The following is a 15,924-nucleotide window of genomic DNA, read 5'->3' on the forward strand; positions in this document are numbered from 1 at the left end:
GCATATATGAGACAGTCTGGTCTCAAACTAGTGTAGTCCTCAAGAACCATGAAGGAGCAAGTGCAAAACACTCCATAACCCAAGGCACTTCTGCAGAATAATAAATAACGTACACTGGGGATGAACTCACACTCAAAGATCACGCAGTGATCAAAGTCCACGCAGTGATGTGATTCTACCTGAAGGGATAGTCAGCTAGGGCACCATTGCTGACACTTGAGACAATAGAACAAGTTAAAAGAGACAAGATAATCATTTAAAGAGAAAAAGGTGGAATAGAAAACAATAAAAGAGCTAGTTAATAAAACAAACACACATTTGAAAAGAACCAAATTAAACCTTATTCAATATAGACACCTTTTTTAAAGACTCTGTATAAATTGGATGAGAAGGAAACTAGTTACTGGTTCCCAAGTCACACCAAGTATCCACAAGAATTGGGAGCCACCTGCTGCTGCCTGGCAGGAAGGGACCCTGGGCGTTGACTGAGATGCTCTCATCTCCTGAGAAACTCCCCGCTCATGATGGGGGAATTTTCTCGTTGCCTGTGTTTGTATATCTGTGCTTAAAGGGAGCTGAGAAAGGTGTGAAATTTAAATGTGTGTGCTGTGAAGGTCTTTTATTTGTAACTAGAGGCCCGTTGCACAAAAATTTGTGCACTCAGAGGGGTCCCTCAGCCCGGCCTGTGCCCTCTCGCAGTCTGAGACCCCTCGGGACCACCTGCTGGCTTAGGCCCACTCTTGGGGGGATTGGACCTAAGCTGGCAGTCAGATATCACTCTGGCAGCCCGGGAGCCCTCTGGGGATGTCCACTTGCCAGCGGGGAGCAGGCCTAGCTGCAGTCGGACATCCTTAGCGCTGCTGAGTAGGTGAGAGAGGCACCCACCACCACCGCTGTACTGGCAGCTGTCAGCCTGGCTTGTGGCTGAGCAGAGCTTCCCCTGGGGGAGCACACTGACCACCAGGGGGCAGCTCCTGCATTGAGCGTCTTCCCCCGGTGGTCAGTGTGTGTCATAGTGACCAGTCATTCTCAGTCGCTCTGCTGTTAGGGTCAATTTGCATATTACCCTTTTATTATATAGGATAGAGGCCTGGTGCATGGGTGGGGACCAGCTGGTTTGCCCTGAAGGGTGTCCCGGATCAGTGTGGGGGTCCCACTTGGGTGTCTGGCCAGCCTGGGTGAGGGGCTGAGGGCCGTTTTCAGACTGGCCACACCCTCTTCAGGGTGGGGGTCCCGCTGGGGTGCCTGGCCAGCCTGGGTGAAGGGCTGATGGCTGTTTACAGGCTGGCCACAGCCCCTTCATAGTGGGGGGGTCCCCGCTGGGGTGCCTGGCCAGCCTCAGTGAGGGGCTGATGGCTGTTTACAGGCTGGCCAAACCCCCCAGCAGGGACCCTCACCCCATGAGGGTGTGGCCATCCTGGGTTGAGGGGTTGATGGCTGTTTGCAGGCTGGCCACAGCCCCTAGCCACCCAAGCTCCCAGTGGAGGCTGGCTGGAAGCAGGTATCTGGGATTTATTTAGCTTCTATCATTGAAACTTTGTTGCCTTTTGCGGAGGCCACAGCCAGCCAGAGCAGGCGGGAAGCTTGGCTTCCTCCATCACCGGGACAACCAAGCCTCCTCTTGCTCCAGCTCCGTGGCTGCCGGCCGCCATCTTGGTTGGGTTAATTTGCATATAGTCTCTCTGATTGGCTAGTGGGCATGGCTTGGGCGTAGCGAAGGTACGGTCAGTTAGCATCTTTATCTTTTATTAGTGTAGATCACTTGAATTTTTCTTGAAAGGTGTTGAAAAGCTGTGGCCTGCAGTGAAATGCAACATGCCATGGTCTCACTCCCAGACGGGTGGGCATCATCTCTGCACACGGTGCTCTCTCACTAATGTCTCATTCTCATTCCTTTACTGCCAGTTATCTGAGGTGAAGTGTAATCCCAGGTTTGTTTGCTATTTTTTTTGCTTGTTTTACTTTGTGAAAGGTTGTTTTGTGAGTTTCTTTGAGATTTGTGATTCTCCTCACTTATAATGGATTTTTCTAGTTTTTTGTCACTATTACTTTAATCTTATGAGCAGATGACATGATACTGTATATGGAGAACCCTAATGATTCCACCAAAAAACTACTAGAACTGATAAATGAACTTAAGAAAGTAGCAGGAGGTAGAAGAGGGTAAAGTGGTTTCAGTGATGATAGAAGACTTGACTTAGAGTGTTGAGCATACAACACAATATACAGAAGATATATTATAGAATTCTACACCTGAAACCTATGTAATTTTATTAACCAGTGTCACCCCCAGTAAATTCAGTAGAAAAAAGAAGCAATTAAAAGTGAACACACAAAACTAATAAAATAATCTTAGGGTGTGCTAGGTGTTGGTACAGTGCTCGTAAGTCAGTTTTAGAAACAGAGCACTTGAAATCCCAAGGAGGGTGGAAGCATTGACATTTCTGAAATGTGTACTAGCAGCCTGTTCAAATAAACTACAGTTTCATAATGAGCCTGTGGCCAAGATTAATTTGAATGATATTAACCCTGCCATTTTTAGACCTTTGTTACGTGATATACTGATTTGTGGCACGGGGGCTTTAAATATTTCCTCTTCTGGGCCTTCATGGAAAACTATTTTTTAAAGAAATGTATTTCTCACTTCTCTCACACTTCCTCGGTAGAATCACAATGCTATTTATCTCCTGAGCAAAAGTTTCTCAGAAAATGGAAGCTATGTGAAAAATAGAGGTTATTATTGAAATGTTATTTTAAATGATCATTTTTAATGTCATTAGCAGCTTTCTAGCTTAGAGATGTTTATTTGAAAACATTTTTCTAAATTATGTGTAGAATCAGTTTGTCAAATACTTTATTAAAATACTAGTGACCCAGTACATGGATTCATGCATATTGAAAGGAAATTAATTAGAAGGTAGCCAGCAGGGCAGAACTGGGCGAGATGGGCTGGACACACTCTGGAGGTAACCTCCCACAGTCCCTCTCTGGCATCTGCAGAGCGGGGTCCCTCTGGCAGGTGGGGTCCCCTGGCCTGGCCTGTGGGTGGGTATCAGGCTGAAACTGCTCTCCAACATCCCCCGAGGGGTCCCGAAGTGCAAGAGGGCACTCTGCAAAGCTGCTGTCGTACAGGGTGTAGAACGCAAATGTTAAGTGTGCAGTGCCCCAGCAACAACATAACCCATGCCAAAGGTGGAATCTTGCGGCCCCGCGAGGAATAGGGCTCCCTCCTCTCTGGTTTCAGGGTGCGTCACCTGAAAATTGCCACTGCCAAGTCACTGTAGCTTGGGAGTTCCTGTGTTGAGTGTCTGCCCTCTGGTGATCAGTGCGTGTCATAGCGACCGGTCGGATAGTCGGACACTTAGCATATTAGCCTTTTATATATACAGACTAGAGGCCTGGTGCACAAAAATTTGTGCACTCGGGGGCGTGGGGGGGGGGTCCCTCAGCCTGGCCTGTGCCCTCTTGCAGTCTGGGACCCCTCAGGGGATGACCACCTGCTGGCTTAGGCCCGCTCCCCAAGGGATTGGGCCTAAGATGGCAATCAGACATCCCTCTGGCAGCCCGGCAGCCCTCGGGGGAATGTCCACTTGCCAGTAGGGAGCAGGCCTAAACTGCAGTCGGACATCCTTAGCGCTGCTGAGGAGGCAGGAGAGGCTCCCACCACCACCTCTGTAGTGGCAGCCATCAGCCTGGCTTGTGGCTGAGCAGAGCTCCTCCCATGTGAGAGCGGGCTGGACACTCCTGCATTGAGCGTCTGCCCCCTGGTGGTCAGTGTGTGTCATAGTGACCAGTCATTCCCAGTCCTTCTGCTGTTAGGGTCAGTTTGCATATTACCCTGTTACTATATAGGATAGAGGCCTGGTGCACGGGTGGGGGCCGGCTGGTTTGCCCTGAAGGGTGTCCCGGATCAGGGTGCGAGTCCCGCTTGGGTGCCTGGCCAGCCTGGATGAGGGGATGATGGCTGTTTGCAGCTGGTCACACCCCCTTCAGGTTGGGGTCTCCAGTGGGGTTCCTGGCCAGTCTGGATGAGGGGCTGAGGGCCGTTTTCAGGCTGGCGGGCGACTGAAGCTCCCAACCTCTCCTTTTTTTCTTTTTTTCTTTTTATTCTGGGATTTATTTACCTTATATGGCTGTCACTGGAACTGAGAGCCAACTTTAGCTCTGAGGCTCGGCTCCAGCTCTGAGACCTTGGCTGCTGAAAGCAGGTATCTTGGTTTGTTTGGCTTCTATAATGGAAACACTGTTGCAACTCCAGCTCTGAGGCCCGGCTGGCTGAAAGCAGGTTTCTGGGGTTTGTTTAGCTTCTATAATTGCAACATTATTTCTTAGAGTGCAACTCAGAGGCCAGCAGCGGGAGGCGGGGAACCTTGGCTTCCTCCATCACTGGAGCAAGCAAGCCTCCTGTTCGCTTCAGCTGCCTGGCTGCTGGCCGCCATCTTGGTTGGCAATTAATTTGCATATCATCCTGATTGGCCCATGGGAAGCGTGTTGGAGGTATGGTTAATTACCATGTTTGTCTATTATTAGATAGGATATTCTTCTCTGTCTATACATATGCCCTACATGATCTCTCTTCCCTTACTAAACCACTTTTTGTCTGTATATGAAATGTATATTCTTCAGAGCAAGGGAATAGTAAAACACACACACACACACACACACACACACACACACTTAAAATCCAGGTAATGTTTATTACATGAACACATGCATTCTTAAATAATCTTGTAACACTAGGAGATGTGAAGAGGAAAGGAAGACTAACACTACTTGAACTCCCACTGGGTGCCAGGCATGGTATTTGGACTTTTCCTGTACTTCAGTCTTTACAGCCACTCAGAGTGTTTGTTATCTCCCTGTTTTACAGATGAAGAAACTGAATCTCAGAAATGTTAAATTGATTTGCCCAAAGTTGGGATTCCAGCCCAAGTCCAGCTAACTCCCAAAATCGTATGTTCTTTCACAATGCAACGCACAGTTCTTGAAACTAGAATGGGTCTTAGAAATAATCCAGTTTGAGTCTCTCATCTTGTCAGGAAATAGAAACTCAGAGTAGCAAAGTGACTGACTGATCCTAGGCCAGTGGTCGGCAAACTCATTAGTCAACAGAGCCAAATAGCAACAGTACAACAATTCAAATTTCTTTTGAGAGCCAAATTTTTTAAACTTAAACTATATAGGTAGGTTCATTGTTAATAACTTAATTAGGGTACTCCTAAGGCTTAGGAAGAGCCACACTCAAGGGGCCAAAGAGCCGCATGTGGCTCGCGAGCCGCAGTTTGCCCACCATGGTCCTAGATCATTGACTACTTCGTAGCATTTCTCTATGTTACAATCAATATAAAGAATTTTGTTGTTAACTCTTTCTAAAATTGTTTTTAAGGAGAAGTGACTTCTGAGGAGAAATAGAACAGCTTAATTTTAAGGTACCTTTTGAGATAAAGTAATAAGGTGACTGGGAAATATATACATGTTGGATCCATTTCCTATTGGTTATAACAAATTAACACAAACTTGGTGGCTTAAAACAATATGAACTTGTCTTACATTTCTGGAAAGTAAAATCCAGGTATCAGCAGGGCTGCGTTTCTTCTGGAGGTTTTAGGAGAAATCCATGTCCAGTTTGGGAGAACACTCCCTTCCTTGGCTGACGGTCCCTTCCTCACATTTACATCACATTCTGTCATCACATCTCCTACTGATCTCCCTGCTTCCCCCTTATAAGGCCCTTGTGATTATATGGAGCCCATCCAGATGATTCAGGATATAATCACCCCTTCTCAAGATCCTTGACTCAATCATACCTACAAAGTCCCTTTTTCTGTGTGAGGTAACATATTCACAGGTTATAGGGATTAGGATATGGACATCTTTGGGGGGTAAGGCATTATTCTGCCTACCACACACACCCATTTGCCTGTGTGGGTGTTTATGTATCACACGTAAATTAAAAACCCTTCTCATCCAGAGTTATCTGGGAATTAGCCATTCTGGATAAATAAGATTCAGTATCAGTATATCCAAATCATGTTTTTAAATTTTCCTTAATAAATGGAAACTGTTAACTGTTCTGAAATTTGCTGTTCTCCCTGCCTTTAAAAACAGTATTCTCAGTATAATTTTACCTCTCCTTGAGGAATGATAGCTATCTTTGTAAACATCATTATTGAGCTGTGCTTCAAATACAGCAATAAATGCACATGCAAGTGGAGGCTGCGGAAGAAAGGGAACCCCGTGAGTATTAACCCCTGCAATGGAACTAGAATTTTCTTTACAGTCATTTTTATTATCTGTTTACTTGTCAGGAGGGTGAAGTGAAGAATGTTCTGCTGCCCAGCCCCTGAATAAGGTATAACATGATGGGCTTCTGGAAAATTGAGCCAGACATTAGAGCAGTCTTCTATAGGGTGAGGGTGGGAGGAGGGGGTTCTTTCTCGGCCTCTAAAAATCCCTTCCTAACAGTCACAAATCTGTTGATATTTGTCAGTATCCAGAACATCATTTTCTATTTCTGCATCACTAATGTCAGGACTGCAGGCAATATCTTACCAGTTTGCATGTATTCTTTCTGCTTTCCCCTGTCTGTTGATGGGGTCTGGAAGAGAATGCTCCCTGTTTCAAGAGCTTTTATTAGCAAGTTTTTGCCTTGATTGTGAAACATTTTTGCTCATGTGACCACTCCATGCATTTTTTAAGCTCTCTTGAATATTTAAATAGGCAATGGCAATAACAAAAAAAAAAAAAAATTGTGTTGGAATCCCTGGCACATAAATATCTTTTATTATTGGTTACCTTGTATGAAATCAGTTCTGACATATCTTAATTTATAGGACAATTTAGTGAAGTAACATTATGGTATAGAGAGATATTAAAAATGTCTCCCGCTTCTTCAGGGTATTCTCCACCGTTTTCCAGCTTTCCGTCTACTATAGTTGTGGTTCTAAACTGTTGTGTGTGTGTTTTTTTTTACCTAGAGAGCAATAATGTCACAGCTCCTCAGCGAGGCACTTGTCTGTTTGAACACCAGCCTGTGATGTGTTAGCATTTGTTCAGTGAACCGCGGGCTCTTTCTGTGTGCCAAGCACTGCATTGGGCATCACTTGAAAGAACATATTTTCATGAGTAATTCATGGTTTGGTGAGAAGGTCCTGTGGCAAGTATGGTAACAGAAGTAGGAATATGATGCGGGAACCCCAAAGAGGTCATAGCTTACATTACAGTAGGTAAATGCACGACACTTCTTAAAACTCTGGGAGATTGAATGTTTTTCCAGCTTCAAAAGGTGGTGTTTGTGGGATCTATAGCATCAGAACATATAGGAACAATCAACCAACCTGTATAAGTCAGTGTCATTTATTTATGAACACTTCTCAGGACAGAGGTTGACAAACATCACCCAAGTACACATTTCATCAGTATTATAGAACATTAAAGTCTAAAACATTCTCTGTCTTTAAAAAAAAATCCACAAGATTCTTTGCAAACTCATGCTTTATTTTTTTTATCTAACTATACTTTACTTTTAATTAAATATCTCCACTTAAAGCACCAGGAAGTCAACAGTAAAAAACAATCTAATTAGAAAATGAGCAAAAGATAGGAACATTCTCATTGAAGAGGGTATCCAGAGAGCAAATAAGCACATGAAAAAGTATTCAAGATCATTAGTAATTAGGGAAATGCAGATTAAAACCACAATGAGGTATCACTGCACCCTGTTAGAATGGCTAAATAAAGCATAGTAATAACACTTAGCATCAACAAGGACACAGAGAAACTGGATGACACTGCCGGTGGGAATGTGAAATGGTACAGCTGCTCTAGAAAAACGTATAGCCGTTTCTTATAAAACTAAATCGGAGTATATCATACAACACAACAATTGCACTCGTGGGCATTTAGCACAGAGAAATGAAAACTTATGTGCACACAAAAGCACAAATGTTCATAGTAGCTTTATTTGTAATAAATAAAAACTGGAAACATTCCATTTGTCCTTTGGTGCATACGTGGGTAAACAAACTGGTATGTCTATAACATGAAACTTTACTTAGCAGTAATAAGGAACAAAAACTACTGGTACATGCAACAACTTAGATGTCTCTCCAGAGCATTATGCAGCGTGAAAAGAGCCAGTTTCAAAAACTTACATCCAGTTTGATTCCATTTATAGCATTCTTAAAGTGACAAAATTCTAGAGATGAGGAACAGAGTAGTGATTGTCAAGAATTAAGAAGGAAGGAAGGTAACTACTAAAGGGCAGCACACAGGGTGTTTATAATGAACTGTTCTGTCTTGACTGCAGTGGTGATCACAAATCTCCATGCAATAAAAATTTCATAGAAACGCATACATACACAAGTGCATATAAAACTGAAGATATGTGGAAAAGGTCCAAAGACAGTATCAGTGTCAATTTCCTGTGATAAAATACTGCATTTAAGCAAGATGTTACTATTAGGGGAAACTGAGTGAAGAATATATGTGATCTATTATTTCTTGCAACTTCATGTGAATCTATAATTATCTCACAAATTAAAAGTTAAAAAGAAAGCAGTCATTGAGACTGAGTAGAAGAGTATAGGTTTTTAAATCAACAAAATTGTGTTCAAATTTTAGATCCACCACTTACTTACCTGCTGTGGGACCATAAGCCAATTCTTTAACTTTTCTGTGCATTTTTCTTCTTTTTTTCTTTTCAGTTTTATTGAGATATAATTATTGACATATAATGTATTAGTTTTAGTTGTAAGACATATAATATATACATATATTGTGAAATAAGTTTAACATCCATCACCCCAGAGAGTTAAAATTTCTTTATTTTTAAAGTGACTATAATAATACTACTTCCCTCAGTAAGTTGTTTTGAGGATTAACTGGCTTGGAGTGGCCTACCAATATCTGATAGGTTTTAAAATATCATTATTATATATAAAAGCCATTTGTCGTTTACATTGAATCATAAAAATATTTTATCTTTTCATCTAGCCCTTAAAGGGATAGGTACTCTGACTTTTCTGCAGAATTTTAATATTGCTAGGTATTCTCTGTTTCATTAACTTCTGCTCATGTCTTTATTTCTTTCTACTTTCATGGGATTTACTCTATTCCAGCAATTTTCAACCTTATTCATCTCATGGCACATGTAAACTAATTACTAAAATCCTGCAGCACACCAGAAAATGTATTTTTTCCTGATCTGACCAAAAAAATAGGTATAATTTTAGTTCATTCACACCAGATGGCTGTTGTTGTGTTGGATGTTGTTATTTTTTTTATTTGACAATCTAAGGGGAAAGAGGTCAGTGCCTCTGACTAAATAGTCAGGTATTGCATGTTTTAAAAATTCTTGCAGCACACCAGTTGCAAATCGCTGCTCTATTCTTTTTCCTTCCTTGTGTGGACACTTAACTCATTAAATGTCTTTCTTCCTTTCTGATATGTGCTTTTGAAATTGTAAAATTTTCTTTTATAACTTTTATTCAAAGCACAAATTTTGGTGATGGCAAGCCAACATTTTCATTGTCATTCAGTTATAAATATAGCTATTTTTAGTTAATCCAATAGTTAATTTGAAAATGTGTTTTTCTGTTTCCAAATATGTGATGGGGAATCTTTATGGTCTTAATAAGTACTTGAAATATGTTAAGCTTCCCTTGTGGCTTACCATGTGACCAATTATTATGTTTACAAGAGGCCCGGTGCAAGAAAATTTGTGCACTTGTGGGGGGTGGGAGGTCCCTCAGCCTGGCCTGCTCCCTCTCACAGTCTGTGACCCCTCAGGGGATGTCTGACTGATGGATGGCTTAGTCTCCCTAAGGGAGCGGGCCTAAGCTGGCTGTCAGACATCCCTCTGGTAGCCTGGGAGCCTAAGCCATTAGTCGGACATCCTTAGTGCTGCTGCGGAGGCAGGAGAGGCTCCTGCCACCGCCACTGCTCTGGCCAGCCATGAGCCAGCTTCTGGCTGAGCAGCGTTCCCCCTGTGGAAGCGCACCGACCACCAGGGGGCAGCTCCTGCGTTGAGCATCTGCCCCCTGGTGGTCGGTGCTCTTGCAAATTCACCTATTCATTTTAAAGAATGTTTGTTATATTTTCTTCAACATTTCTAGGTTGGGGGCGGGGGGGCGCGGCTGTGTGTGTAGGAAGGGATATTGAGGTTATCTGGTCCAGCATGAAGGGCAGTTCTTAAGAGGAGTACTAATCTCACCTGAGATGGTAACCATGTTATTCAGCAGCTGTAGAATACTGGATCTATCCTCTCTGAGACTTAACATCCAATGAATTCAGTAAATTCTCATGTTTGAGTGTATGCTAGATGCCCTGGGGGGATGGCAACACCTACAAAGATCTGCGATGTGTGTATTTCTTGGTTCAAGCCATTTCAAAATTAGGGTACAAGAAAACTGGTCTTTAGAACCCCAAGATTCTTTTACATTTCAACTTCTAAATTTGAGAATATTAATAAACAATGATAGCATGAAAACCTTGTTGCATACATAAGACTTTTGTAAAACAGTGTTGTCAGAGTTACAAAACTGATTTGGACATAACTTTTCAATTGAAATTCTTTAAAAATATTATACACATGTTTCAGAATTACCTAAGCAAAGTACAGTAGTGATCTAGCTATCATAGGGAAGAGGTGGGCTGCACTAATACTATATTCAAAATTGAGAATGTAAGGAAAAAAAGGTTTGCAAGTTATAATTAATACAGTTTTTCTGTAAGCTAGGTATATTGTTTACATACATGCCCCAATTTATGTCTTTAAATGTATTTAATTCCTTTTTAGCGTATTCCCATGCTTTTTTGTGAATTTTATAAATGTACAAAACCCTTAAAACAACTGGAATCCAACAAAAGTTTCCTTTGAAATTTTTATTTTTGAAAACATTTTTTCTTTGTAACAGTTTTAGAGGTAAAAGTTAGTTTTCCTCTTACGAACATTCCTACAATTGCACCAAGAGTAAATTCAGTCTCCAGAACATTAGTTAAATGATAAGACACTTCATCAAAAGCAGAAAGTCATGATTTTGCAATTGGAGTTTAGTTCTCTGTGCCCAGAATGACAGGTTCTAAAATAGTGATTTTTTTGTTTATTGGTTCTTCTCATGTGCCTAAGGAAAAATTATGTGGTTGAACCAATGACTCTTATATTATTTTGTCTAATAAAAGGTATATCTCTTTATAACAACTTTACACTTTCTTCTAGGTTACCTTCCGAACAAGAATCTATCACTGTAATATTAACAGCCAAGGCGTGATCTGTCTGGACATCCTAAAGGACAACTGGAGTCCGGCCCTCACCATTTCTAAAGTTCTCCTCTCCATCTGCTCACTTCTTACAGATTGCAACCCTGGTGAGAGACTTTAAAGCCAATCTTAAAATTGTTCATCTAAATTAACCACTACTTTTCCTGCCATCACCACTACTGCTACTATTACTATTTTTATTTTGAATTCCCACAGTATGTAAATCTTTCTTTTTAAATTGGGTCTTGTCATTAGTCTTTTTAAGACCTGTTATTTGCCAAGAAGTAAAAAGCATAGTATGATAAAAATTAATTAAAAGTCATTTTAGATTAAGAAGTGCATTTGAAGAATGTATTACATTCTGTTGCCAAATAATAATAAAAATGTTAATTGAATAGTTTAATCTTTAATTAGATGCCTACCAAAAGATGTTAATTTGAGAAATATGGGCTGTTTAAATTTTGTAATAACCAGGCAGCACCGCACAGACGTGACCTTTTTGGCATCTTAATAACTGTGCACCCTTATAAGCTATTAGAGCAAAAAAGGGGAATGGTCTGAACTAGGTTATACCCAAAAGGTAAATAAAGAGAAGCAAATACAACTTTGCGGGAAAACTAAAGAGAGTTTATGGCAAATCCTTCGTGGATTGCTGGTGTGCTTAATGCTGAAAGCTCTTACTTCCTGTGTGTGATTGTGTGGCTTAGACCAGCTTCTTTTATTAAAAGACAAAACAACTGCCAACTTTTTATATACTTGCATTTTTTTTGAAAATCCAAAGATAGTTATAGGGTAAATTTTTAAAATTTTTAAAATTTGGTAATAGCTCACCCTGCACTCAGAAGGGTCCTTCCACAGAGAGACCCTGGTGCCCTGATCTCTTTCTTATCTCGGTACAGTGCCCCTGTGGCTGTCACACTTCTTTTGTGGGAGTACTACCTTCTGAGACCACCGACCACTCATCGAGCACTGAGGAGGCCGCTCTGTGACCAGCTGACTTTTTAAAAGGGTTTATGCCCAGAGGGCTTGTTAATGAAACGTCCGTACTTTGTTAGTAGTTGTCTAATGTCCTCGGGGACCAGGTGTGAAAACTGAAGAGAAGAGTGTACTTTTTAAGGTGGAGCATTAGACACTCTCTGGCCCGCAAATAGAAATGGCAAACACGGTGTGAACCACTGGGTTTTTGCTTACATTCTCACATCACTTGTTCATTACTGCCTTCTGAAGACTGCCTCTTTGAGGAATCCTACTAGAAAAAGCAATTGAGAAAAAGAGAATGGACCATATCAGAGGTTATCCAAAAAGTTCTATAACCCGCATCATTTTTTGAAAGAGATAGGTACTAGAACTTCATATAAAGCTGTGTTTTTCAGCCTTTTGTGATCCTGCAGTACCCTCTTACTCATCTTTGCCCTGTCCCTGTCAGCGCGGGGGCTTTGTGTACTGTATTTCCAGTAGCTTGTAATAGTGTAAACGCCAGTGGTATATTATATGTGTTTTCAGAGGACATATGCACACCTCCATCTTCACCCCAGGCACTGATTTGACTCCTCCTCAAGCCTGAAGTATATCCCTGGCCTCTCTGAGAATCACTGAGCTGGAGCCAATGCCAAGGGAAGTGCACCGGCACTTATTTCTGACTTCAGGACAGAGCTTGGTGGTGTCTCCTTGCTTACTCCTTCACCTCGCTCCCTTTTCCTGTTGCTGGTCTCTCCTGTCTTATCTGTATTTCAGCCTCTTGGTTTTTGTGCTACTGTTATCTTTTTCTTCTTTTTTTCTAAATCCTTATTTTAAAAAGTCACCTGCTACTCTTCTTTTAACCTTTCACCCAGTAAAATGTGTGTTGTTGTTTTTTAAAGGAAGTCCAAGCTATCTTTTTTTAAGGGTTTTATTATTATCTCTATAACCAAAAGACTTAACTTGTCGTGTCTGTTGGCCTAGCATAACCTTGGAATATTCTATTTCACTTCCTGTGCCAAGTGATGACTCTTGTTCTCCTGGTGCGCCAGGGCAGGAATGGCCCCATCAACTCTCAGTAGGGGTATGGTGTCAACTCTGAAAGTGCAGCTGAAACTGTAATGTTAGAGCTGTTGCCATTCTCAGCTAATACATACCTTCCTAATGTCATGGCCTCTTTCTCCAATTAAACAGTTTCTTTTTTAGTCTAGTTTGGAAAATATGTTACATACAAAGTCCTATACTCTGTAAGTAATATTGCCAAAGCAGTATCAGGAGCATAACACAATAATCTCATTTTGCTGTTCTGAGCTTCTTTGTCTTGGGTGTGAATGGCAGTGTTTTGAATGAAAACAAGTTAGGTCCTAGTGTAGGATGGTTTATGTGTTTAGCTCTAAGCTGTTGTCCTGATCTTCACTACGTTTTTATGCCTGACTTCTCTAAGTTATAGTGACATACCTTTGCATGCATCTTCCCAGCAAACCTTGTTTCCCCTTGCTAGACTCGCCGGTGTCAGATAGAGCATGAACACAATGAAGGCTATACCTTGCCATGTTAAAAAGATTAAGTCAAAAGAGCCAATTTTACTGAGTTTTGAATATGTCAGGAAAACCAGAATGTTGCCCAGCTCTCTCAGAACTCAATAGTATCAGTAAATTAAAATGAGAAAGGCTAAAGTATTACTTGATAAAAGGGCAAGTTAAGTTAGATTCTGAAGCATTATTACAGTTTTTAATTAATATTTACAAATTTATTCACCTCTTCATGAAATATAAATGCTTAAGAATCAACTAGCATGTCTTTTGCTTAATTAGAACAAACATGTTGCATGTTAAACTGGGAACTCAAGTTGGCTGAAGCAGAAATGTGCAAATAGCTACACGAATCAACTTGTAGTAAGTTGTTACCAGACTGTACTTTGTAAACGTTCTCTGGACCCCTTTATGGTTTTAAAAGCATCAATTTGTTTCCATTTACTCTAGTCCTTCCTAAAACTATGAAGTTTCTCTTTTTCTGAAGGAATTACTTCTTTTTTATGAATAATTAGTAATGTGTGTTTACTGCTTACTTGTACTATGTTAAATTTACAGAGAATTAGAAACTCATTAGTAAGTAAAATAATAACACATTTCAGAATTAAATGAGAATTGATTTTTACTTTTTTCAAGGAGTTTTAGTAAAGAATTATTGTTTCAGCAAGTCCTTGCTATAAGCAAGGTTCCTAGAGATACTCTCTTGAGAACAAGGAGGCGCAGGTACAGGCAAAATGTAACCTTCTGTTTCTTTTAAGGTCTTCCTAATAGATAATCAGAATGCTTTTTCAGAAGTTTTCATTTGTGTAGTATATAATAAGTTTCAAGTGTGTAGTATATATTTATTTTATATATATACTACCCCAATGACATACATTGCCATTGTAGTAATAAACCAGAAGATAGGCTGGAAAAAAAAATTTTTTTAACACCAAGAAGGAAATTCTTACATGACTGTGATGTTTTCTTCCTAAATGTTCTCAAGTCTAATATTATTTAAATAGTCATACAGGCAGGCAGTAAGTGTATGCACTTTAAGTAGTCAAATTTGTGATAACATTATCTCCATGCTGTCTTCCCACCTGAAAATTTATTTGCAGGGTAGATTTTCTGTTTGTGGTCTGGGGAATGAAAATTAGATCTGACTTCATGTCTTAATTATGCATCCACATGTCCACAGTTGGGTTCTCACCAGCCACCGTTTGATGACTGCCCGTGAAAATAAATGTTTCTATGGTGTGAAGAAACTTAGACCAAGATCCTTGTAAATCTTGGTTAGTACCAAGGTGTGGAAGGTACATGAGGGATGTAGCACTTGAACCGAAGCAGATCCTTAGGCATCACCCTGGAGGACTTTGTCACTCTCAGAGTCATCGCTGGACTTGAGGGGGGAAAAGAAATGTCCTACAAGTTGTTCCTGGAGAAGCCAGAAAACATTGCCCTTTAAGAAGTCACCATCCAACAGCAATTTGAATGTACTTAATGCTACTGAATTGTCTACTCAGAAATGGGTAAAATGATAAGCTTTATGTTATGCATATTTTATCACAATGAATAAAATTTTTAAAGAATCAACATCCACTTTCTAAAAGCAGCTCACTAGAGACACCAGACAGCTTGACCTACAGGTCAACCCGTTGAATGACAGTTTGACCCAGGGGAGTCAGGAAAGGAAGTTGGGAAGCAGCCCTCTCTGCTCTTCAGCGAAGTGGCCCGAGTCCAGCAGCGTTAACACCCAGGCAGCAGGGAGGGCGAGCACTGGCTGTTGGCTTCTCTTTTCTTTTGCCAGGTTTGCGATGATAATGATAATGAATGTGGTAACAACGGCAACAGCTGGCCACCTTTGAACCTACTGAGTAGCAGACACTATTCAGTGCTTCTCATTAGTTTTCTCATTTAATCCTCTCAACCCGCCTATGGGTTTTGCAGGGGAGAAGCACAGGCTCAGAGAGGTTAGATTTGTTCAGGTAAGAGGTCAGAACTAGGATTTAGATTCATGGAGTTTGTCTCCAGAGCTTGGCCCCTTAACATCTGGGTCATACTACCCCAGCCCTGGTCTCTGTGTGACACAGCTCAGATGTCGCTTCTGTGCACAGACACCACACTGATGCCTCAAGTTCAGTGCTTGGCTGTTCAACAGACATTTACCAAGCTCTGGATCAGACCTAAGGCCAGG

The 15,924-nt window shown here is 41.1% G+C and overlaps 1 protein-coding gene across 1 annotated transcript in view; it reads left to right on the forward strand.

The window, feature by feature from the left end:
- Positions 1 to 15,924, forward strand: part of LOC308529600 (ubiquitin-conjugating enzyme E2 E2) — a 240,282-nt gene that overhangs the window by 205,360 nt on the left and 18,998 nt on the right. The window contains exon 5 of the mRNA XM_081105794.1: positions 11,219 to 11,366. Coding sequence (XP_080961920.1) covers positions 11,219 to 11,366 — 148 coding nt within the window. The remainder of the gene's footprint in view (positions 1 to 11,218; positions 11,367 to 15,924) is intronic.

Source organism: Myotis nattereri, assembly GCF_964212035.1.
Source record: "Myotis nattereri genome assembly, chromosome: 14".
Taxonomy (NCBI): domain Eukaryota; kingdom Metazoa; phylum Chordata; class Mammalia; order Chiroptera; family Vespertilionidae; genus Myotis; species Myotis nattereri.